The 25055-nt window shown below is 44.7% G+C and overlaps 1 protein-coding gene across 2 annotated transcripts in view; it reads left to right on the plus strand.

Annotated features, from left to right (window-relative positions):
* SCARF1 (scavenger receptor class F member 1) overlaps positions 1 to 25055 on the plus strand; it is a 103594-nt gene that overhangs the window by 55645 nt on the left and 22894 nt on the right. Inside the window, exons 7-8 of one of the 2 annotated variants that reach the window (XM_073670759.1) lie at positions 4651 to 4754; positions 8758 to 8878. The exons of the other annotated variant lie outside the window; for it this stretch is intronic. Of the exons in view, the coding sequence (XP_073526860.1) occupies positions 4651 to 4754; positions 8758 to 8878 (225 nt within the window). The remainder of the gene's footprint in view (positions 1 to 4650; positions 4755 to 8757; positions 8879 to 25055) is intronic. 2 annotated transcript variants of the gene reach the window in all.

Consider the following 25055-nt stretch of genomic DNA (forward strand, 5'->3'; position numbering starts at 1 on the left):
ACTAATTAGCATCACAGGTGTCTACAATCTTGTAATCAGTCAGTGGCCTGTATATAGGGCTACAGATACTCACTGTGTTGTTTGGTGACATGGTGTGTACCACACTCAACATGGACCAGAGGAAGCAGAGGAAAGAGTTGTCTCAGGAGATTAGAAAGAAAATTATAGAAAAGCATATTAAAGGTAAAGGTTATAAGACCATCTCCAAGCAGCTTGATGTTCCTGTGACTACAGGTGCATATTATTCAGAAATTTAAGATCCATGGGACTGTAGCCAAACTCCCTGGACGTGGCCGCAGGACGAAAATTGATGACAAATCAAAGAGAAGGATAATATGAATGGTAACAAAAGAGCCCAGGATAACTTCTAAAGAGATTAAAGGTGAACTTCAAGCTCAAGGAACATCAGTGTCAGATCGTACTATCCATCGTTGTTTGATCCAAAGTGGACTTCATGGGAGACGACCAAGGAGAACACCATTGTTGAAAAAAAAAAAAAAGCCAGACTGGAATTTGCCAAACTACATGTTGACAAGCCACAAAGCTTCTGGGAGAATGTACTATGGACAGATGAGACAAAAATGGAAATTTTTGGCAAGGCACATCAGCTCTATGTTCACAGACGGAAAAATGAAGCATATCAAGAAAAGAACACTGTCCCTGCTGTGAAACATGGGGGAGGCTGTTATGTTCTGGGGCTGCTCTGTTGCATCTGGCACAAGGTGTCTTGAATCTGCGCAGGGTACAATGAAATCTCAAGACTATCAAGGGATTCTAGAGAGAAATGTGCTGCCCAGTGTCAGAAAGCTTGGTCTCAGTCGCAGGTCATGGGTCTTGCAACAGGATAATGACCCAAGAATGGCTAAGAGGAAAACATTGGACTATTCTGAAGTGGCCTTCTATGAGCCCTGACCTAAATCCTATTGAGCATCCTTGAAAAGAGCTGAAACATGCCGTCTGGAAAAGGCAACCTTCAACACGAGACAACTGGAGCAGTTTGCTCATGAGGAGTGGGCCAAAATACCTGTCGAGAGGTGCAGAAGTCTCGTTGACAGTTACAGGAATCGTTTGATTGCAGTGATCGCCTCAAAAGGTTGTTCAACAAATTATTAAATTAAGAAGAGAACCATCATTTCTGTCCAGGCCTATTTCATGAGTTAAATTTTTTTTTAATTCTGTGGAAGCAGAAAAGCAATGTCTGACTTTCATTTGTTCATTTTCAAAGATTTTTAATTTATCAGATTCAAGTGATTTCTGTGACCATTGTGGATTTTTCTTTCATTAAACAAGGGGTACCAACAATTTTGACCACGTGTGTAGTGTAAGTGTACATGTAATACACTGACTCACCAGTGACGTCTCTAGGTGAAGTCCTTCATCTTCGCTTTTCTTCTTCATCTGGCACAGACAGCCATCACTTCTTCCAGCCAGGAATCGTCTCTGCAGAAAATAACACACAGTTATCAATAACTGATCTCTTCTAGAGAATATTCCCACTTTTCCCCCCGACTTCTACACTACACTAGTTAAATAAAAAAAGCAACATAGTGCCGTCCAGCACAGTAACAGGACCCCTCTTTTGTCCCATCCCATGGAAAACAATTTCCTAAAAAGTAAATTATATTACAGAAGTAATAATGTAATAATAATAATTGGAATCTAAAGTAATAATGTTCCCCACTGGCCACCATAAATTAATAAAGTATGTTCCTCAATCTGGCCCCCAAACAGTAATTAAGTCCCTTGTCCAGCCAGGCACCCCCATATGTCCCCTCTGGCCCCCATATGTCCAGGGTGGCCTCTCCATATATTTATCCTAGCCCACATGTATCGAGACTGCCCTCCCTCCCCATATATCTATCTTGCCCCCCTCCCCTGCATATATCCATCCTGACACCCCCCTGCATATATCCCTTCTGGCCCCCATTTGTCCAGTGTGACCCCTCCATATATTTATCCTAGCACACGTGTATCGAGCCTGCCCCCTCCCATATACCCATCCTAGCCCCCCATGTTGCCAGCCTGCCCCTCCACATATCCATCCTTGCCTCCATCCCAGCCTGCCCCCCATAGATCCATCCTGGCCTCCATGTGTCCAGCCTGACCCCCCATATATCCATCCTGGCCTCCATGTATCCAGCATGCCCCCCCATATATCCATCCTGACCTCCATGTGTCCAGCCTGCCCCCCATATATCCATCCTGGCCTCAATGTGTCCAGTCTGCCCCCCCATATATCCATCCTGGCATCTATGTATCCGGCCTGCCCCCCCATATACCCATCCTGCCCCCCCCTTTGCCTGGGTCCAGCCAGGGTTCCCCCTTGTGTGTCCAGCCAGGGCCCCCCCCTTGTGTGTCCAGCCAGGGCCCCCCCTTGTGTGTCCAGCCAGGCCCCCCTCTTGTGTGTCCAGCCAGGCCCTCCCCCCTTGTGTGTCCAGCCAGGCCCCCCCTTATGTGTCCAGCCAGGCCCCCCCCTTGTGTGTCCAGCCAGGGCCCCCCCTTGTGTGTCCAGCCAGGGCCCCCACTTTTGTGTCCAGCCAGGACCCCCCCTTGTGTTTCCAGCCAGGCTACCCCCTTGTGTGTCTGTCCAGCTGGGCCCCCCTTGTGTGTCCAGCTGGGCCCCCCTTGTGTGTCCAGCTGGGCCCCTCCTTGTATGTCCAGCTGGGCCCCCCCTTGTGTGTCCAGCCGGGTTCCCCCTTGTGTGTCCAGCCAGGGTTCCCCCTTGTGTGTACAGCCAGGGCCCCCCCTTGTTTGTCCAGTCGGCTCCCCCTTGTGTGTCCAGCTGGGCCCCCCTTGTGTGTCCAGCCAGGGTTCCCCCTTGTGTTTCCAGCCTGGGTACCCCCCCTTTTGTGTCCAGTCGGCTACCCTCTTGTGTGTCCAGCCAGGCTACCCCCTTGTGTGTCCAGCTGGGCCCCCCTTGTGTGTCCATCCAGGGTTCCCCCCTTGTGTGTCCAGCCAGGCTACCCCCTTGTGTGTCTGTCCAGCTGGGCTATCCCCCCCTTGTGTGTCCAGCCAGGGACCCAGACCATCACACACACACGCACGCGTGCACGCATACACACACGCACACACACCTCTTACCTTCCCGCTCCCGTGCAGTGTCCTCCTTCTCCGGCGGCTGAGTTGCGCGCCTCCTTCACAGCAGGCGCATGACGATGACGTCATACCCCAGCAGAGGGAGATGCGCAGCTTCAGCTGCTTCACTGGGACGTGCGCCGTGGTGGTTCAAGAAATGAACGCCGCGTGCATGCGTCCCTGCATACACTGTGCCTGCGCTTTTAAAGGGCCCGTGCCCCTTAAAACCGCAGGATTTGTTTTTTGTTCTCTTCATCCCCCTCTCCTCTGCAGCAGCGGGCGAGGCCCACCTGGAAAATTCCCGGTATCCCGCCAGCCCAGTCCGACCCTGTATAGAAATATAAGTACAAAGGTAATGTAATATTTGTATGTAGCTAAAAATTGGGCTCCCAGACTGAATGCTACTGGTGGGCTCTTGGCACCCCAGTCCAGTTCATTTGATGCAGTTTAATTACATTATATGGCACCGTGCATCCCATGGTTCTCTCCAGTCAAAGTGTTTAGTAATCACCTAAATAATCTCAAAATGTATCTGGGTGGTGCTGTTTGCGAGTGGCAAGTGCATGAATATTCTACCATGTCTTGGCACACATTGGTATTTTTTTCTTTGTCTTTGTCAGAAATCTCTCACAAAGCCATACACGTGATAAACCTTCTATCCAGCATTGTCACATGCCATGAGTTCTGTTGGTTGCTTAAAGCGCAACTCTGGATTTTTATTTTGTTATTTCACCCCCAGAGACCATATTGTCTGTTCTCTTTTCCTTGAAGAATACATAGTCGTCTTCTGTTCTACCCGGTACCGCTCCGGTCCCTTTCCAATATCTTGTGACCCCATCTCCTGAAGTCAGAGGTAACTGTCACAAATTCTAGATGTAAGTCTTTGGGAGTTTCGTTCTGGCTCTCATAGACTTACATTGAGAAGTGACTTCCGTCTCGCCCAGCAACAATGGAGCAATCCGGCAGGTCACAACCTGCAGAAGACAGACCAGAGCGGTGGCGGCGAGAACAGAAGAAGTCAGCAGCTGGTAAGTACAGTACAGACCAAAATTTTGGACACACCTTCTCATTTAAAGATTTTTCTGTATTTTCATGACATTCACACAGAAGGCATCAAAACTATGAATTAACACATGTGGGATTATATACTTCACAAAAAAGTGTGAAACAACTGAAAATATGTCTTATATTCTAGGTTCTTCAAAGTAGCCACCTTTTGCTTTGATGACTGCTTTGCACACTCTTGGCATTCTCTTGATGGGCTTCAAGAGGTAGTCATTGGAATGACTCTATATAATATATGAGTTTCACTTTTTGTATTGAAGAACTGAAATAAATTCACTTTTTGATGATATTCTAATTTAGTGAGATGCACCTGTACATTAGTGATTTCACTCCGGCAGTGCAATAAGAAAAAGCGCCGGAGTGGTGCACAAAATATCAAATTAAATCGTATTTTCTACACACACCGATCAATGTGCGCACCCATCTACATGTATATTGTTTGCGCTATTATACTAAGAAATTATACAGAATGTTATTTAAAGACATTTTTTTAATTCCTGTTGTCTGCAGTTGCAATGAAACATGTCCTCATGGATATTTTGGATTCAACTGTTCAATCATCTGTGATTGTAGTGGTGGCCCATGTGACCCCAAGCATGGAATGTGTCTACTGAGTAAGCAAGTTTTCTACTGTTCATATTCACATCTTCCACCTCCTCATGTGCAGCTTTACTATCCTTTTTCTTAGAATATCATTCTCCTACTGTGTCTCAAATACAAAGTTCTACACCTGAAAAATGACTACATTTTGCTTTGTAGAAATGGTTATTCCAAAAAAACAAGTTATCAATAAGATTGGGGAAACCTGTAGATCAATGTAGGTTCATCAACTGGGCCCCTAAGCGATCCTGAAATTGGGGTTTGGGAACCCTATGAATGGGACTTTATAGCACGTCTTAAATTGAGCAGAGGTGCATAAACTTCACTTTCGATTTATTGCTTCTCTATAGGACTGCCGAAAATAGCAAAGTGCTGTACTCAGCAGTTCCATAGACTGGCAGGAGCCAAAAATTAGAGTGTGCCCACACCCACTCTGTGTGAAACCCGCCCTGACACTGTGAACGTGGTGCTGGGCTCCTCCAGTGCCAATGCACACATGTAGGAACAGAGATTAGAGTTTTGGCAAGCTAGTGACAGAATGATTGCAACATGTGCCTCTTTCGCTTTGAACATGCCAAAGAATAGAAGAGTGGTTTAGCTATAGGTGGTGCAGAAGAAGAAGAAGTCAAAAACGGCCTCCAATTTGTGAGACACCTAAAATCCCACCTTGCCACATAGGAGAACTGCTTCAGTATATATTAAACCGAAATCTGAGCATTCCTGTGTTCTCTTTGAGAAAGTCGCCGCCAGACTCCTGCAGCAGCTGCTTATCCCCCAGAGCAAAAAAGGATTGGAAGTTGAAAATCCAATAGATCCTTCTTTCCCATGTAAATTAGACTGTTGGATGATATCGCTGATATTGGTGACTTTAGTCCAATGTGTATTGAGGCCTTAAGTGGTGGAGAACTGAACCAGTGGCTCTTATTTCATCCATAGTTTACATCCAAAATCAGCGATGGACACTGGTGGGCCACCGCCCCCCTCCCCTCTTGACTCTATTGCCCAATTTTCACTTCAGCAAGGAGGTGGCATAAAACATTAAGCCATTAAAAAATGTAAAACCATTGTTTCAATTATTTAATAAGTCAATAGTACCTCCCCTTCTTCCAGGAGCCATAACTTTTTTAATTTTCCATCGACATAACTGCATGAGGGATGAGAACTTGTTTTGCTGTGGTTTTGAATATCACCCTTAATTTTACTATAAAATGTTTTATGACATTTCTATATGATTCTTCAGGTCAGTACAATTATGGTGATATAAAACTTATAAAGGATTTTTCATATTTTAATGGCTAAAAAAATTTCAGAACTTTGTAAAAAATAAAATTGGTTTGTGTTTCCATTTTCTCCGACCCTTAACCTTTCTATAGGCATTAGTGATGAGCGAGCATGCTCGTTTAACCCTTTCGCCGAGCAAGCTTGGGTGCTTTCCGAGTATCTTCAGCGTGCTCTTATATTAAACCCCTTTACAGCCTGGGACGTATTAGTACGCACCAGGCTGTAACCCCCGGTTCAGTGAAGGCTCCGGCGCTGATTATTACAGCTGACATGTGCCCGCAACAGCCACGGATGGAATCGCGATCCACCCGCGGCTGTTAACATGTTAAATGACGCTGTCAATTTAACATCGCCGCACCGGAAGCGGGTCACTTACCCCACCCATCGGTGACCCCATCACGTGATCGCGGGTCACTGATGGGTGGGCATGACAACCCTGGTTCTGCAGCAGACTACAGGGGTTGTCATGAGCTGATTGTTATGAGCGCCACCTAGTGGTCGGCGCTCATAGCACAGGAGCATTACTGCTACATAGAGGTGATCTGCTGATCACCTCTACGTAGCAGAGGCGATCAGACAAGTGCTGCTTCTAGTCTCCTATGGAGAATATAGAAGCAAGCAAAAAGTGAGAAAAAAATGGTTTTAAAAGTATTAAAACAATTAAAAAAATATAAAAGTTTAAATCACCCCCCTTTCGCCCCATTCAAAATAAAATAATAATAATAAAAAAACACATACACATATTTGGTATCGCCGTGTTCAGAATCGCCAGATCTATCAATATAAAAAAAGAATTAATCCGATCGGTAAACGGCGTAACGAGAAAAAATTTCTAAATGCCAGAATTACGTTTTTTGGTCGCCGAAAAATTGCAATAAAATGCAATAACGGGCGATCAAAACATCGGATCTACCCCAAATGGTATAAATAAAAACGTCAGCTCGGCGAGCAAAAAATAAGCCCTCACCCGGCCCCAGATCCCGAAAAATGGAGACACTATGGGTCTTGGAAAATGGTGCCATTTTTTTTTTTTTTAGCAAACTGCGGAATTTTTTTTACCACTTAAATAAAAAAGAACCTACACATGTTTGGTGTCTACGAACTCGTAATGACCTGGAGATTAATAATGGCTGGTCAGTTTTAGCATTCAGTGAACGTGGTAAAAAAAAAAAAAAAACATCTCTGGTATTGCACTTTTTTTGCAATTTCACCGCACTTGGAATTTTTTTCCTTTTTTCCCGTACATGATATGGTAAAACCAGTAATGTTGTTCAAAAGTACAACTTGTCCCGCAAAAAATAAGCCCTCACACGGCCATATTGACCAAAAAATAAAAACGCTATGGCTCTGGGAACAAGGGGAGCAAAAAACGAAAATGCAAAAACGGAAAATCCCAGGGTTGCGAAAGGGTTAAGTTTGAGTACCTGCGTCTGCATGATTTATGACTGTTAGTCAGCCTCAACACGTGAGGATTCCCTAACAAACAGGCAATCTCTGCATGTGTTGAGGCTGACTAACAGCCATAAATCATGCAGACGCAGGGACTCGAACTTACTATACGAGCACGCCGAAGATACTCGGAAAGCACCCGAGCGTGCTCGACGAAAGGGTTAAACGAGCATACTCGCTCATCACTAATAGGCATGTGGTTTTTTGCGCATTGAGCTGACATTTTTATTTATTGCATTGTGGCGTACATGCAACATTTTGATCGCTCTTCATTACATTTATTTCAGGAATTGTGAAAACCAAAAAAAATGCCAATATTTGCATTTCAATTTCTTTTACCGTTTCTGCGTTGACCATATGCTATAAATATTTTTACATTTTATTTGTTCAAGCATTTACGCAAATGGTAATACCAAATATGTTAATTGTTTATATTTAGCAAATTCATTAGATTAGTGGTTGATTTAAACTTTTTTATAAAATATTTTGTTATGCTTTATACATATTCAATTAGTCCCCTTAGGGGACTTAAACCTTTGATCGCTAGATTGCCTGTGGAGTACCATAAAGTCGCAGTTTATTGTAAAATCGACAATCTCCTATGAAGCCCAACCACAGGAAAGGCTACATAGGAGATTGACAAGGCAGACATGGAGACTGCCTTGTCAATCTGGCTGCCGTGGACACTAATCAGCTCCCACAATTGTGATGTATGGCGTGTTGGTGACACCATTTTTTAAGATCCATAACATTTTTAATTTTCAGGATATGGAGCTGTTTGATGGCATTTTTTGTGCTTTGAGCCGATGTTTTTACTGATATAATTTTGGGGTTGATACGATGTTTTGATTGCCTGTTATTACATTTTTTTGCATTGTTGCGGTGGCGGAAAAAACACAATTCTGGTGTTTTGGGGTGCTCCCCCCATACCGTGCCTCTCAGCAGTGCGCATTTATAGAAAGAAGATTAGACAACCTATTTAAGAAAAAGTAGACAGTGACATAATTAGAGATGCACCAAATGTGTTAAACGTAGTGCAACATTTATAATGAATGCAACAGAGCCAGAAGCAAAAAAATATAAAAATATCCCTTTATGATAAAATTCTCCCAAAGGTCTCACCTGTTAGCTGGTGGGCCCAGGTATTTCAGGCAAAAAGAAAGAAAATACTAAAATGACAAACTATTAAAATGCAGATATGTAGAAAATAGGAGTAATATGAGTACATGTGTCTCCTATAACTTGCTGCATGCTCTGCTATTTCTGGATGTGTTTGCTTTGTTGTAGCCTCCAGCCAAAAAGGAGCCATAATTGCGGGGGTTCTCGTTCCTCTATTCCTGTTTTTGCTCTTCTGCTGCTGTTGTTGCTGCTGTTGCTGCGGAAATAATGAACCTGAAAATAAAGACAGGTAAATCTTATATGTTTTAATATTAACAAAAAATGTAACTTATAAAGGGAATGTTCTACGTAAGAAAACGTATGGATTCAGCTATGAACATTTTATAGTTTTTTTTTTAACTCCTTAAAAGCCCAAGACGTACTAATGCGTACCTGCGCCCTGGGACTTAACAGCCAGGTACGGAATAGTACGTCATGGCGATCGCGCCCGCACAGATTGTCACAGCTGACATCCGGTGCTATGTGCAGGGACCGGTCCCGCACCACTTCCGGCACATTAACCCCCGCAATGCTGCGATTGAAGTCGATCGCAGCATTGCGGGGGCAAGGGGAGGTGATCACAATACTCACCTCTCCTACCGGCGTCCAACGCTGTCTGCCAAGGCTTCCCGGATGTTGCCATGACAACCCGATGTCGTCATGACAACATCCGGGTCACCAGACAGCAGAGAGATACTTTGGTCATGCGCAGCGCTGACAGCCTGTATAGCACTGGGATGGTGCTCCATCCCTATGCTATACAGGTCATCAGAATAAAAAAAGTGAAAGTCCCATAGTGGGACAAAGAATAAAAGTAAAAAAAGTGTTATAAAAAAAAATAAATGGTAAAAATATAAAAAAAAAATAATCCACTAAAAATAAAAATATAATGTACCCATCAATAAATATTATTATGAAAAAAAAAAAAACAATAAAAGTACACATATTTGGTATCACCGCGTCCAGAACGACCTGACCTATAAAACTGTCCCACTAGTTAACCCCTTTAGTGAACATGGTAAAAATAAAAAATGAAGCAAAAAAAAATACTTTATCATCATACTGCCAAACAAAAAATGGAATAACACATGATCAAAAAGACGAATATAAATAAAAATGGTACCGCTGAAAACGTCATCTTATCCCGCAAAAAAACAAACACCATACAGCTCCATCAGCCGAAAAATAAAAAAGTTATAGCTCTCAGAATAAAGCGATGCAAAAAAAAAATTTTTTCTATAAAATAGCTTTTATTGTGTAAAAGTGCCAAAACATAGAAAAACTATATAAATGTGGTAACACTGTAAACGTACTGACACGAAGAATAAAGATGCCTTATCAATTTTACCACACGCGGAGCAGAATAAAAAAATTTAAAAAAACAACTCCTGAATTGTTGGTTTTTGTTTATTCTGTCTCCCAAAAATTGGAATAGAAAGTGATAAAAAAAGTCACGTGCCTGAAAATGGCACCAATAAAAACGTCAACTCATCCTGCAAAAAACAAACCATCACATGACTCTGTCGGCCAAAATATGGAAAAATTATAGCTCTCAAAATATGGCGATGCAAAAACTAGATTTTACAAAAAAATGCATCTTTTAGTGTGTGACAGCTGTCAGTCATAAAAACCTGATATGAATCTGGTATCACTGTAATTGCACCGACCAAAGAATAAAATTGTTTAATCACTTATATCGCACGAGGAACAGCGTAAAAAATAAACTCTAGGGTTAGGGTTGTGCTAGGGTTAGGGTTGGGGTTAGGGTTGGGCTAAGGTTAGGGTTGGGGTTGGGGTTAGGGTTGGGCTAGTTTTACGGTAGGAGTTAGGGTTAGGGTTGGGGTTGGGGTTAGGCTAGGGTTGGGGTTGGGGTTAGGGTTGGGCTAGGGTTAGGGTTGGGATTTTTTTTAAAAGCAAAAAAAAAAAGATGACTATATAGCAACTAGTGTTGAGCGCAAGTGCTCGATACTTGAGTTTGCATCGGGTGCTCGGGTATGCACTGAGTATCGCGGGTGCTCAAGTGACATGCTCGAGTTTCCTCCTCAATTTGCTTAGCAGCCAAAAAAACCTTGCGGAGATTGCCTGCCATGCACGAGCAATGGCGTCTAATAACCGTGAAACATGCAGGCGGGGACTCGAGCATGACACTCGAGCACGTGTGCTACATGGTGCATACCTGAGTATCCGATGCAAACTCAAGTAGCGAGCACTTGCGCTCAAGACTAATGACAAGTTATTCAATATGATGACCTAATGTTATCAAATTCTGTGTCGTACCTCTGGGTTCAAAATGTTCTCTATATCCCTTGATAAAATCCTTGAGGGGTGTAGTTTCCAAAATGGGGTCACTTGTGGGGGGTTTCCACTATTTAGGCACATCAGGGGCTCTCCAAACGCGACATGGCGCCCGCTAATTATTCAAGCAAATTTTCAATCAAAAAGTCAAATGGCACTCCTTCCCTTCCGAACAGTGGTTTTCCCCCACATATGGGATATCTGCTTACTCAGGAGAAATTACACAACAAACTGCATGGTGCAATTTCTCCTGCTACCCTTAAGGAAATGCAAAATTGGGGGCAGAAAAACATTTTTGTGGGAAAAATGTGAAAATTTTATTTTTACGGCTCAATGTTATAAACTTCTGTGAAGCACCTTGGAGTTCAAGGTACTCAACACACATTTAGATAAGTTTCCTGAGGGGTCTAGTTTCCAAAATAGTGTCACTTGTAGGGGGTTTCCACTGTTTAGGCGCATCAGGGGCTCCCAAAACGCAACATGGCGTCCGCTAATTATTCAAGCAAATTTTTCATTCAAAAAGTCAAATGGCGCTCCTTCCCTTCTGAACCCTGCCGTGTGCCAAAACTGTGTTTTTTCCCCACATATGGGGTATCTGCGTGCTCAGGGGAAATTGCACAACAAATTTTGGGGTACATTTTTTCCTGTTACCCCTGCAAAAATAAAAAAAATTGGGTCTAAAGTACCATTTTTGTGAAAAAAGTTAAATGTTAATTTTTTTCTTTCATATTCCAAAAATTCCTGTGAAGCACCTGAAGGGTTAATAAAGTTCTTGAATGTGGTTTTGAGCACCTTGAGGTTCAGTTTTTAGAATGGTGTCACTTTTGGGTATTTTCTGTCATAAAAACCCCTCAAAGTGACTTCAAATGTCATGTGGTCCCTAAAAAAATGGTTTTGTAAATTTTGTTGGAAAAATGAGAAATCGCTGGTCAACTCTTAACCATTATAGCTCCCTAATAAAAAAAAATTTTGGTTCCAAAATTGTGCTGATGTAAAGTAGACATGTGGGAAATGTTATTTATTAACTATTTTGTGTGACATATCTCTCTGATTTCAGGGCATAAAAATTCAAATTTTAAAAATTGCAACATTTTAAAAATTTTCACCAAATTTCCATTTTTTTCACAAATAAATGCAAGTGATCTCAAAGAAATTTTACCACAATTATGAAGTACAATATGTCACGGAAAAACAATCTCAGAATCAGGGGGATCCGTTGAAGCGTTCTAGAGTAATTACCTCATAAAGTGACAGTGGTCAGAATTGTAAAAATTGGCCTGATCATTAACGTGCAAACCACCCTAGTGGGTAAAGGGGTTAAAAAGTATTGCCACTTGAGAATTATTCACAGATTATGAGATAAATGTTTGATTGCTGGAGGCCCCACCCCTGAGACTCATGTCAAACTCTGGCCTGTGCGCCAAATCTGGCCTGCAGGGTGGTTTTATCTGTCTCGCGACACCAGAGCCACCACCCCTATGTGGGGCCATTATTCTGTATGGAGGACTATGGGAGCCCATTATACTGTATGGAGAGCTATGTCGGGCCCATTATACTTTATGGAGGACTATGTGGTGCCCATAATACTGTATGGAGGTGTATGTGGCGCCCGTTATACTGTATGGAGGATTATGTGCCGCCCATTATTTTGTATGGTTAGAACAAGGAGATAGGAGGCACAGCTAGGTGTGGGAGGGATACTACAGACAACCTGTGAAATGCATATAATGTAAAGAGAGAGAACGCCACAGGTACAGAGACCCAGGCACACCCAAATGTTTGTATTGCAAAAATATAACAATTTTATTTTGACAATGTTTGACAAAGACAATGTAACCACACATAGAAACATTAAAAACATTTAAAACACAAGAAACCCATGCAAGGGTAGGATCATTCCAAACATGCAACAACAGGTATTTTATAGATTGTAATGTTAGATTCAATTGAGGTTTAAGTTCAGGATAGTACGGACCATAGAGTTAGCAATTAACAACCCAATGTGCAAGTAAGTAAACATATAAAATATGAACAAGAGACAATGCATATAAGCACCATTGAGAGGTCAGTATCAAATACCTGTTGTGGTCACCACAAACATTTGGGTGTGCCTGGCTCTCTGTACCTGTGGCTTTCTCTCTCTTTACATTATTTTGTATGGGACCCTTTATACTGTATGGAGGACTATGTAGCGCCCGTTATACTGTATGGAGGATTATGTGGCACTCATTATTTTGGATGGGGCCCTTTATACTGTATACTGGTTGGCCCGTGACTTTGTCCAAATTGTTCATTTTGCCCCTCTGTGTGAGTTTGACATCCCTGCTCTAAGTCATCACTATAGGAAGAGTCCTGAGATTCTGGTTCCTTCTCACCTGCTTGGTCACGATGAAAAGGAGTTTGGAGTAGCAGTCGAGCATGTGCGCTGCAGTGCCATTCGTATTGTACAGAGGTTATGGAATCACCGCAGTGCACGGTTCACTTTTTGTAGATACAGCTCAAACCACTGAGCGCCTTTAATACAGTGGGTGATGCTGAAGGGATTCTCCAGGCATAAGATCATCAATATCAATCTTTTGGATAGGTCATCAATATCAGATCAATGGGGGCTCACAACCGCTACCCCCATTGGTTAGTAGTTCCAGCCGCCACCAGAGGTCATAACAGCTGATCAATAGCATTTCCAGGTGTCGGACCCCAACCGATCTGATATTGATCCTTATTATAAATTATCAATATCATATAGCCGGAAAACCCTTTACGACTACACTTCCCTGAATACAACATACGGTGCATATCTTATGTGTAGATATTAAACCAACAAGCTGTGCTAGAATGGTGAATGTGGCTCTAATCATTAGATAAGCAATGTATTTACAAAGTCACTTACATATACTGTACATTCTGTTAATGTTCAGGCAGGAACATATGTTTCAAGCATATTTTGCCAGTTTTTTTTTTCTAGAAGTTTATATCACAGGTTTAATTGATTTCACTGACATAAGCAATAAACATTAAAAAAAACATAGAAAATGTAAAGAATTGTGCCTTCATTTGATCAACTGAAACAGAAAATGTATTATTAATATTCACATATTGTCACCAGTTTGCCACATAGCAGTGACTGCAAGACTAGAATCAAACTCCTGCAGTGGAGGCAAATGTGATTTATTATTGCCCTACATATTTAGGGCTCATTCACATGTCCATATTTCATGTACGTGATGTTTCCTTCTTTGTGTTGCAATTTCAATGTTGATGAATGTAGGATGCCATCAGTGTGCTGTCTGAGTTTTTCATGGAACCATCGACTTGCAGTGGCAAGTCTGATCCGTGACACAGACACCCTGACCAAACACTGATGAAAATTGGTCCATTTTTTTCTTGTATGAGACAAAAACCTGTCTGTTTAATGAGGCCTAAATCATTTTTAAAGGGGTAATAAAGGACTGGTCTATAGAATTTTTTTTTTTTACTATGTGCCTAAGAACTAACAGGAAGATAGTTCCTAACTGTTGTGCCTGGCACCGATCTCTGCCAACATGAAGTGGTCACCTACCACTCCTGCCAACGATTCAGTGTCTTTTGCTGACGTCTTGTCAGCACAGCAGAAGCTTCTCATCCATTCTGCTCCGTTGACAGGGTGTGACTGCCATCGTCATGATGATTGACAGCCAGCTTCCAGCTGCCTAACTGCAGGGAGCCAGCTGTCAATCAGCATGAAGTTGGCTGTCACGTTCCATTGTCAGAACAGACCGGAAAAGGAAGAGCTGCTCTGTTGATGTGGCGTAGCTGAATAGCTGTCATGATTAGTGTTGAGCGAGCACTAAAATGCTTGGGTGCTCGAAGCTCGGGCCGAGCTTACCGTGATACTCGGGTGCTCGACCCGAGCAACGAGCCCAATGTTAGTCTATGGGAGACCCGAGCATTTTTGCGGCGGCACCCCCGGCAGTCAGTAGAAAGCCTAAAAAGTGGCCAAAATGATAGTGACCGTGCTCAAATGACATGGGGACAGCATGGGGATCGCCGCAGGAAGCATTTCTGACCCCCAGGTCACTGTTGTCAACAACGTGGTCAGAGGTATTAAGCCACTTTTACGGGCTCACAATAAAACGTTCAAAAACTAAACTGAAACGGTTTTCCTGTGAAATATGTTAAGGAACATCCTTTCCAGGGTAAAGACTTGTGTATAAGGTAAAATAAATAACCAAAAACAAAAATACTCCTCCACACCTTGGGCTATGTTCACAAGTAGCATTTTTTATGCGCATTTGCACTTTTGCATTGCTTTCAACCGTGACAAATGCATTCACCTGGAAATGTCATTTTAACATTTTACAACCTTATCTGGCCATGTGCTGTGTGACACATGCATACAGTGCTGAAAAGACATGGGAACAGCATGGGGAAGACCCCTGGAAGCATCTTTGACACCGAGGTCACTGCCTAAAAGTGTGCCCATCAGAAGTGATCCTTGCCATCAGAAGATGCAGACTTGCAACTATCTCCGTGCAAGTCCTTGTCCCAGGGCAGTGTTCAATTGTACCTCCCCCATTCCTTGCAATGCAAGCGCAAGTATGCAGCCTGCCACCCACCCACCCCCAGGCTTCAATACCATACTGCTTGCTTGCACTTCAAATTGGGCCTTTTAGGCACGTGGAAGCAGACGCTGGCCACCATGTCATGGCTGCATCAGCGGCCTGGTATCCATACTCAGTCCCCAGCCGCCCGGCGACCAAGTGTCCACACTCGCTCCCCAGCCGCCAGGGGGCGACCGGGTGTCCATACTCGGTCCCCAGCCACCCCGCGGCCAGGTGTCCGCACACGGTCCCCAGCCGCCTGGGGGCGCCGGGTGTCCATAAACAGTCCCCAGCCGCCCCTATTTCTACTGTGACCTTCCCCCACACTTTTCTTAGCCTGGCTTGCTTTAGGGCAGCATTGGACGAGCCCACCACAGAACCAGACCCCTCCGGTGGGCCCTGGCTTCTCCATCAGGGGAGTTGAGAGTGCCAAGGTGAGGAACATGATGATGATGATAGAAGTTAGCATCTGCTTTGTTTTCTTGGAATGCAAGCATGTGGAGTTCAGAGTGGTTTAACAAGATGGTTTTAATGCCCCTTAGAAGAGACGTGGAGGTCACAGTAGCTTAACAAGACGGTTTTAATGCCCCTTGGAAAAGTGGTGGAGGTCGCAGTAGCTTAAATAGATGGTTTTAATGCCCCTTGGAAAAGTGGTGGAGGTCGCAGTAGCTTAACAAGACGGTTTTAATGCCCCTTGGAAAAGTGGTGGAGGTCACAGTAGCTTAACAAGACGGTTTTAATGCCCCTTGGAAAAGTGGTGGAGGTCGCAGTAGCTTAACAAGATGGTTTTAATGCCCCTTGGAAGAGCTGTGGAGTTCAGAGTGGTTTAACAAGACGCTTTTAATGCCCATTGGAAGAGACGTGGAGGTCGCAGTAGCTTAACAAGACGGTTTTAATGCCCCTTGGAAAAGTAGTGGAGGTCACAGTAGCTTAACAAGACGGTTTTAATGCCCCTTGGAGGAGACGTGGAGGTCACAGTAGCTTAACAAGACAGTTTTAATGCCCCTTGGAAAAGTGGTGCAGGTCACAGTAGCTTAACAAAATGGTTTTAATGCCCCTTGGAAGAGACGTGGAGGTCGCAGTAGCTTAACAAGACGGTTTTAATGCCCCTTGGAAAAGTGGTGGAGGTCGCAGTAGCTTAACAAGACGGTTTTAATGCCCCTTGGAAGAGCTGTGGAGTTCAGAGTGGTTTAACAAGATGGTTTTAATGCCCCTTGGAAGAGACGTGGAGGTCACAGTAGCTTAACACGACGGTTTTAATGCCCCTTGGAAGAGCTGTGGAGTTCAGAGTGGTTTAACAAGACAGTTTTAATGCCCCTTTGGAAGAGACGTGGAGGTCACAGTAGCTTAACAAGACAGTTTTAATGCCCCTTGGAAAAGTGGTGGAGGTCGCAGTAGCTTAACAAGATGGTTTTAATGCCCCTTGGAAAAGTGGTGGAGGTCGCAGTAGCTTAACAAGATGGTTTTAATGCCCCTTGGAAGAGACGTGGAGGTCGCAGTAGCTTAACAGCTTAAAAAGACGGTTTTAATGCCCCTTGGAAAAGTGGTGGAGGTCGCAGTAGCTTAACAAGACGGTTTTAATGCCCCTTGGAAGAGCTGTGGAGTTCAGAGTGGTTTAACAAGACAGTTTTAATGCCCCTTGGAAGAGACGTGGAGGTCACAGTAGCTTAACAAGACAGTTTTAATGCCCCTTGGAAAAGTGGTGGAGGTTGCAGTAGCTTAACAAGATGGTTTTAATGCCCCTTGGAAAAGTGGTGGAGGTCGCAGTAGCTTAACAAGACGGTTTTAATGCCCCTTGGAAGAGCTGTGGAGTTCAGAGTGGTTTAACAAGATGGTTTTAATGCCCCTTGGAAGAGACGTGGAGGTCACAGTAGCTTAACACGACGGTTTTAATGCCCCTTGGAAGAGCTGTGGAGTTCAGAGTGGTTTAACAAGACAGTTTTAATGCCCCTTTGGAAGAGACGTGGAGGTCACAGTAGCTTAACAAGACAGTTTTAATGCCCCTTGGAAAAGTGGTGGAGGTCGCAGTAGCTTAACAAGATGGTTTTAATGCCCCTTGGAAAAGTGGTGGAGGTCGCAGTAGCTTAACAAGATGGTTTTAATGCCCCTTGGAAGAGACATGGAGGTCGCAGTAGCTTAACAGCTTAAAAAGACGGTTTTAATGCCCCTTGGAAAAGTGGTGGAGGTCGCAGTAGCTTAACAAGACGGTTTTAATGCCCCTTGGAAGAGCTGTGGAGTTCAGAGTGGTTTAACAAGACAGTTTTAATGCCCCTTGGAAGAGACGTGGAGGTCACAGTAGCTTAACAAGACAGTTTTAATGCCCCTTGGAAAAGTGGTGGAGGTCGCAGTAGCTTAACAAGATGGTTTTAATGCCCCTTGGAAAAGTGGTGGAGGTCGCAGTAGCTTAACAAGATGGTTTTAATGCCCCTTGGAAGAGACGTGGAGGTCGCAGTAGCTTAACAAGACTGTTTTAATGCCCCTTGGAAGAGCTGTGGAGTTCAGAGTGGTTTAACAAGACAGTTTTAATGCCCCTTGGAAGAGACGTGGAGGTCACAGTAGCTTAACAAGACAGTTTTAATGCCCCTTGGAAAAGTGGTGGAGGTCGCAGTAGCTTAACAAGATGGTTTTAATGCCCCTTGGAAAAGTGGTGGAGGTCGCAGTAGCTTAACAAGATGGTTTTAATGCACCCTTGGAAAAGTGGTGGAGGTCGCAGTAGCTTAACAAGACGGTTTTAATGCCCCTTGGAAAAGTGGTGGAGGTCGCAGTAGCTTTACAAGACGGTTTTAATGCCCCTTGGAAGAGCTGTGGAGTTCAGAGTGGTTTAACAAGACGGTTTTAATGCCCCTTGGAAGAGATGTGGAGGTCGCAGTAGCTTAACAAGACGGTTTTAATGCCCCTTGGAAAAGTGGTGGAGGTAACAGTAGCTTAACAAGATGGTTTAATGCCCCTTGGAAGAGACGTGGAGGTCGCAGTAGCTTAACAAGACAGTTTTAATGGTCCTTGGAAAAGTGGTGGAGGTCACAGTAGCTTAACAAGATGGTTTTAATGCCCTTTAGAAGAGATGTGGAGGTCACAGTAGCTTAACAAGATGGTTTTAATGCCATTGGAAGAGCTGGGGAGTTCAGAGTGGTTTAACAAGATGGTTTTAATGCCCCTTGGAAGAGACGTGGAGATCACAGTACCTTAACAAGACAGTTTTAATGCCCCTTGGATAAGTGGTGGAGGTCGCAGCAGCTTAACAAGACGGTTTTAATGCCCCTTGGATAAGTGGTGGAGGTCGCAGTAGCTTAACAAGACGGTTTTAATGCCCCTTGGAAAAGTGGTGGAGGTCGCAGTAGCTTAACAAGACGGTTTTAATGCCCCTTGGGAAAGTGGTGGAGGTCGCAGTAGCTTAACAAGATGGTTTTAATGCCCCTTGGAAAAGTGGTGGAGGTCGCAGTAGCTTAACAAGACGGTTTTAATTCCCCTTGGAAAAATGGTGGAGGTCGCAGTAGCTTAACAAGACGGTTTTAATGCTCCTTGGGAAAGTGGTGGAGGTCGCAGTAGCTTAACAAGATGGTTTTAATGCCCCCTGGAAAAGTGGTGGAGGTCGCAGTAGCTTAACAAGACGGTTTTAATGCCCCTTGGAAAAGTGGTGGAGGTCGTAGTAACTTAACAAGACAGTATTAATGCCCCTTGGAAGAGACGTGGAGGTCGCAGTAGTTTAACAAGACGGTTTTAATGCCACTTGGAAAAGTGGTGGAGGTCGCAGTAGCTTAACAAGATGGTTTTAATGCCCCTTGGAAAAGTGGTGGAGGTCGCAGTAGCTTAACAAGACGGTTTTAATGCCCCTTGGAAAAGTGGTGGAGGTCGCATTAGCTTAACAAGACGGTTTTAATGCCCCTTGGAAAAGTGGTGGAGGTCGCAGTAGCTTCACAAGACGGTTTTAATGCCCCTTGGAAAAGTGGTGGAAGTCGCAGTAGTTTAACAAGACGGTTTTAATGCCCCTTACAAGAGCCATGCAGTACAGCATCTTAAAAACTTTATTCCCATTATTGGGGAGTGGGTCTCCCATAGTCTTTGCTTATGCCTTCCAAGCAAAAGCTGGCAAAAATTAGGACAGAGGAACATGCAATGCTCCTTACAAGAGCCATGCAGTACAGCATCTTAAAAACATTCCCATTATTGGGGAGTGGGTCTCCCATAGTCTTTGCTTATGCCTTCCAACGAAAAGATGCCAAATATTAGGACAGAGGAGCTTGCAATGCCCCTTACAATAGCCATGCAGTGCAGCATCTTAAAAACATTATTCCCATTATTGGGGAGTGGGTCTCCCATAGTCTTTACCTATGCCTTCCAAGCAAAAGCAGCCAAAAATTAGGACGGAGGAACTTGCAATGCTGGCAAACAAGAGCCAAACAGTACAGCATCTTAAAAACATTATTCCCATTATTGGGGAGTGGGTCTCCCATAGTCTTTGCCTATGCCTTCCAAGCAAAAGCTGCCAAAAATTAGGACGGAGGAACTTGCAATGCTGGCACACAAGAGCCATGCAGTACAGCATCTTAAAAACATTATTCCCATTATTGGGGAGTGGATCTCCCATAGTCTTTGCCTATGCCTTCCAAGCAAAAGCTGCCAAAAATTAGGACGGAGGAACTTGCAATGCTGGCAAACAAGAGCCATGCAGTACAGCATCTTAAAAACATTATTCCCATTATTAGGGAGTGGGTCTCCCATAGTCTTTGCCTATGCCTTCCAAGCAAAAGCTGCCAAAAATTAGGATGGAGGAACTTGCAATGCTGGCAAACAAGAGCCATGCAGTACAGCATCTTAAAAACATTATTCCCATTATTGGGGAGAGGGTCTCCCATAGTCTTTGCCTATGCCTTCCAAGCAAAAGCTGCCAAAAATTAGGACGGAGGAACTTGCAATGCTGGCAACACGGACCAAGGTCACCCTGGTGGTATAGTGGTGGTGGAGGCTGAGGATAAGGAGAAGAGCAAAATACAGCCGAAATGATGAAGCATATACCCATGTGTGGGTTTGAAGCGGTGCATGGGAATACACCTCCCAAAATAACACAGTGGATTTGACTTTATGTTACTCTGCTGTCATTTGGTGGTGATGAGAAGTCTGGCCCAATCCAGCCCTTGTTCATTTTGATAAGGGTCAGCTTGTCAGCATTGTCAGTTGACAGGTGAGTGCGCTTATCAGTTATAATTCCCCCAGCGGCACTAAAAACACGCTTCGATAACACGCTAACGGCAGGGCAGGCCAGGACCTCCAGGGCGTACAGAGCGAGTTCATTCCAAGTGTCCAGCTTGGATACCCAATAATTAAAAGGCACAGAGGAATCACAGAGGACGCTGGTACGGTCGGCAAGGTACTCCCTCACCATCTTTTGAAACTTTCCACTCCTTGTGAGAGTATCCTGCGCCTCAGGGCCTGTCCGAAGGGAGAGTCTGAGTAAACTCTCCCAGAATGTTGACAGTGTTCCCCTGCCTCTGCTGGATTGGAGTTGCGTCTCTCTCGGCTGTATGCTTTGGTTGGGCAACGAACTGGGACCTCTGCCGCTAGCGTGTTGAGATGGGAATTTTTTTTAACAGTTCTGCAGTGAGGGCCTTCTGGTACTGCCCCATTTTTGTAGACCTCTCCACCTCAGGAATAAGAGAGTGAAAGTTCTCCTTGTAGCGGGGGTCTAAAAGTGTCACCAACCAGTAATGACTGTCACCCAACATTTTGACAACGCGAGGGTCACGGTTAAGGCAGCGTAACATAAAGTCAGCCATGTGTGCCAGACTGGTAACGGGCAAGACTTCCGTGTCCTCACCAAGATGACGACTGACCATGCTCTCCTCCTCCTCCTCCTCCCCTCTGTCCTCAGGCCATCCACGCTGAACCGACGGTATGACAGTTGTACAGGTACTACCGTCTACAGCGCATGATACCAGCTCCTGTTCTTCCTAATCCTCCTCTTCCTCATTGTCCCCCAATGCACGTTGGGATGAGATGAGGCTGGGCTGTGTGTAATTGACCGCTACGGCTTCTTGATCCATCTCATCATACTCTGGATGCAATGCCTCCTCTTTAATTCTCTGCAGAGAGCGTTGCAAAAGACAGACAAGTGGGATGCTGACGCTAATGATGGCGTCATCGCCACTCACCATCTTGGTGGACTCCTCAAAGTTAGTCAGGATGGTACATACTTTCAGACATCCAGGTCCACTCCTGAGGTCTTATGTGTGGAGTCTGACCTGAATATCGACGGCCTTGTTGCAGCTGGTACTCCACAACTGCTCTCTTCTGCTCACAAATCCTTTGCAACATTTGGAGGGTAGAGTTCCAACGTGTGGGGACATCACACACCAGTCGGTGTGACGGAAGCTGCAAACGCTGCTGCAACACAGCAAGGGCGGCAGAAGCTGTAGCCGACTTGCGAAAATGAGCTGACAGGCGGCGTACTTTCACGAGCAGATCTGGCAAATTGGAGTACGATTTAAGAAACCACTGAACCACGAGGTTAAGCACATGAGCCAGGCATGGTACATGTGTGATCTCGCCTCGCCTCAGAGCCGCCACCAGATTACGGCCATTGTCACACACGACCATGCCTGGATGTAGGTTCAGCGGTCTCAGCCACAGATCTGCCTGCTCTTTCACAGCTGTCCACAACTCACAAGCAGTGTGAGGTTTATCACCTAAGCTTATGAGTTTCAGCACAGCCTGTTGCCGCTTGGTGGAGGCAGTACTGCAGTGCTTCCAGCTTGTAAATGATGTGGTGATATCTGAGATGAAGGCTGAACATGAGGAGGATGATGCGCAGGAGCTGTACACTGTGGGGGCAATTCTGACTGACATAGGGCCCGCAATCCTCGGTGTGGCGAGGATGTGTTCCGTACCAAGGTCCGAGTGGGTCCCGGCTTCCAATATGTTTACCCAGTGTGCCGTCAGGGAGATGTACCGTCCCTGGCCACAAGCACTTGTCCACGTGTCTGTTGTCAGGTGGACTCTCCCAGTAACTGCGTTGTTGAGGGCACGGCAGATATTTTGGGACACATGCTTGTGTAGTGCGGGGATGGCACACCGGGCAAAACAGTGTCGGCTGGGGACCGAGTACCGAGGGACGGCCACCGCCATATGGTTGCGGAAGGATTTCATCTCCACCAGCCTGAAAGGCAGCATTTCCAACGCAAGCAGTCGGGAAATGGGCAAATTTAGGACTGTGGCCTGTGGGGCATTGGCTGCGAATTTGTGCTTTCGTTCAAAGGTCTGGGATAAGGACAATTGAAAGCTGCCATGGGACGTGGACGTGGATGCTGTTTCTTGAGAAACTGCCATAACAAGTGAAGACTGAGAGGAGGGGGCATCTTTGCATGCAGTATGGACAGGGGATTGCCTTGCACGCACAACAGGGGGTTCTCTTACACGCACAACAGCGGAAAAAGCAGTGGTGACACCCACTGCCACTGGTCGTGGACCCTGGGGTTCGGCCCACAAAGTCTGGTGCTTTGCTGACATGTGCCTGATCATGCTGGTGGTGGTCAGGCTGGTAGTTTTGTCACCCCTGCTGATGCTGGCCTGGCAGGTGGTACAAATGGCCTTTTTGGGGTTATCAGCAGTCTTTAAAAAAATTCCAGACTCTGGAAGACCGACCGGTTGTACTGGCAACGTCCCTCGTGTTGGTGTTACGGGGAACGGTTGCCCGCCTTCTGTCTGCGGCCACCACACTGCTTCTTTCTGCCTGTTGGGGTACTCTTCCTCCCTCCCCCTGTTTGCTGCTGGCCTCGCTCTGCGTGTCCTCCTGCCACATTGGGTCAGTTACTATATCATCTACCACCTCCTCCTCTTCCACTTGCGCACCACGATCCTCCTCCTCACTTCCTGGCAATTGTGTCTTGTCATCGTCCACCTCTTGTGACAAATTGCCAGCGTCGACTTCCTGTGGCCGTGGCTGTTCAAATATTTGGGCATCGCTACATGGGATCTCCTCTTCCACCACTTCAAGCGGAGCAGGCGAGGGGCTCAAATATGGAAATGACACTCTTCAGAGTGTCCAAGTGTGGGATCAGTTGCTGTCTGACGACACTCGGCAAGGTGGGAGGAAGGAGCATCAGGGTGAGGAGGAGTATGCGGTCGAGACTCACGGCTACTAAAACTTGACCGTGTGGAAGACAGACCGGAGGTGGTGGTGCCCAGGTAACTGGAAGTATTATCTGCTATCCAATTAATAACCTGTTCACACTGATCAGTTCACAATACTGGTGTTGTTGTGTGCTTCCCTAGTAATTTGGTCAAGAAGTGGGAGCGAGAAGTTGTGGCTGTTGGTTGTGGCACATTTTCACCTTGGCGACGGCCCCGTCCTCTCCACGCACCATCACCAGAACGTCCAGTTCCACGTCCCTTGCCACGCGCCATTGTAAATCAAGTAAAATAGCTTACACTCGCACTATCAATGGAAAAAGGGTAACAAAAAGGAGATTAGAACCGTGGAAGAGGAAAACCACAGTTCTATTTCTCTGGCCTACACAAGAATTTTTTAAACAGATATATTAGTGTCTGAACAGTCAGCGAGACACTCAAACTGTTTTTTTTTAGGTAAAAATGGCCCAAAAGTGGATAATATAGGGGTTTGAACCGTGGAACTGCAAAACCACACTTCTATTTCTCTGGCCTACACCAGACTCTTTTAAACTGATATATTTGTGTCTGAACAATCAGGGAGACACTATTACTGTTTTTCTTTACGGAAAAAATACCAAAAGCTGGATAATAGAGATTTTTTACCGTGGAACGGCAAAACCACAGTTCTACTTCTCTGGCCTACACCCGACTCTTTTAAACAATCTGAACAATCAGGGAGAAACTATTATTGTTTTTCTTTACGGAAAAATTACCAAAAGCTGGATAATAGAGATTTTTTACCGTGGAACGGCAAAACCACAGTTCTATTTCTCGGGCCTACACCAGACTCTTTTAAACTGATATATTTGTGTCTGAACAATCAGGGAGACACTATTACTGTTTTTCTTTACGGAAAAAATACCAAAAGCTGGATAATAGAGATTTTTTACCGTGGAACGGCAAAACCACAGTTCTATTTCTCTGGCCTACACCCAACTCTTTTAAACAATCTGAACAATCAGGGAGAAACTATTATTGTTTTTCTTTACGGAAAAATTACCAAAAGCTGGATAATAGAGATTTTTTACCGTGGAACGGCAAAACCACAGTTCTATTTTTCGGGCCTACACCAGACTCTTTTAAACAGATATATTTGTGTCTGAGCAATCAGGGAGACACAATTACTGTTTTTCTTTATGGAAAAAATACCAAAAGCTGGATAATAGAGGTTTTTGGAACTGCAAAACCACACTTCTATTTCTCTGGCCTACACCAGACTCTTTTAAACAGATATATTTGTGTCTGAACACTCAGGGAGACACTATTACTGTTTTTCTTTACGGAAAAAATGCAAAAAGCACGATAATAGAGATTTTTTACCGTGGAATGGCAAAACCACAGTTATAATTTACTGGGGTATACCAGACAATTTTAAATAGATATATTTGC

Source organism: Phyllobates terribilis, unplaced genomic scaffold (genome assembly GCF_046119375.1).
Source record: "Phyllobates terribilis strain yellow unplaced genomic scaffold, ASM4611937v1 Scaffold_2__4_contigs__length_985480577, whole genome shotgun sequence".
Classification (NCBI taxonomy): Eukaryota; Metazoa; Chordata; class Amphibia; order Anura; family Dendrobatidae; genus Phyllobates; species Phyllobates terribilis.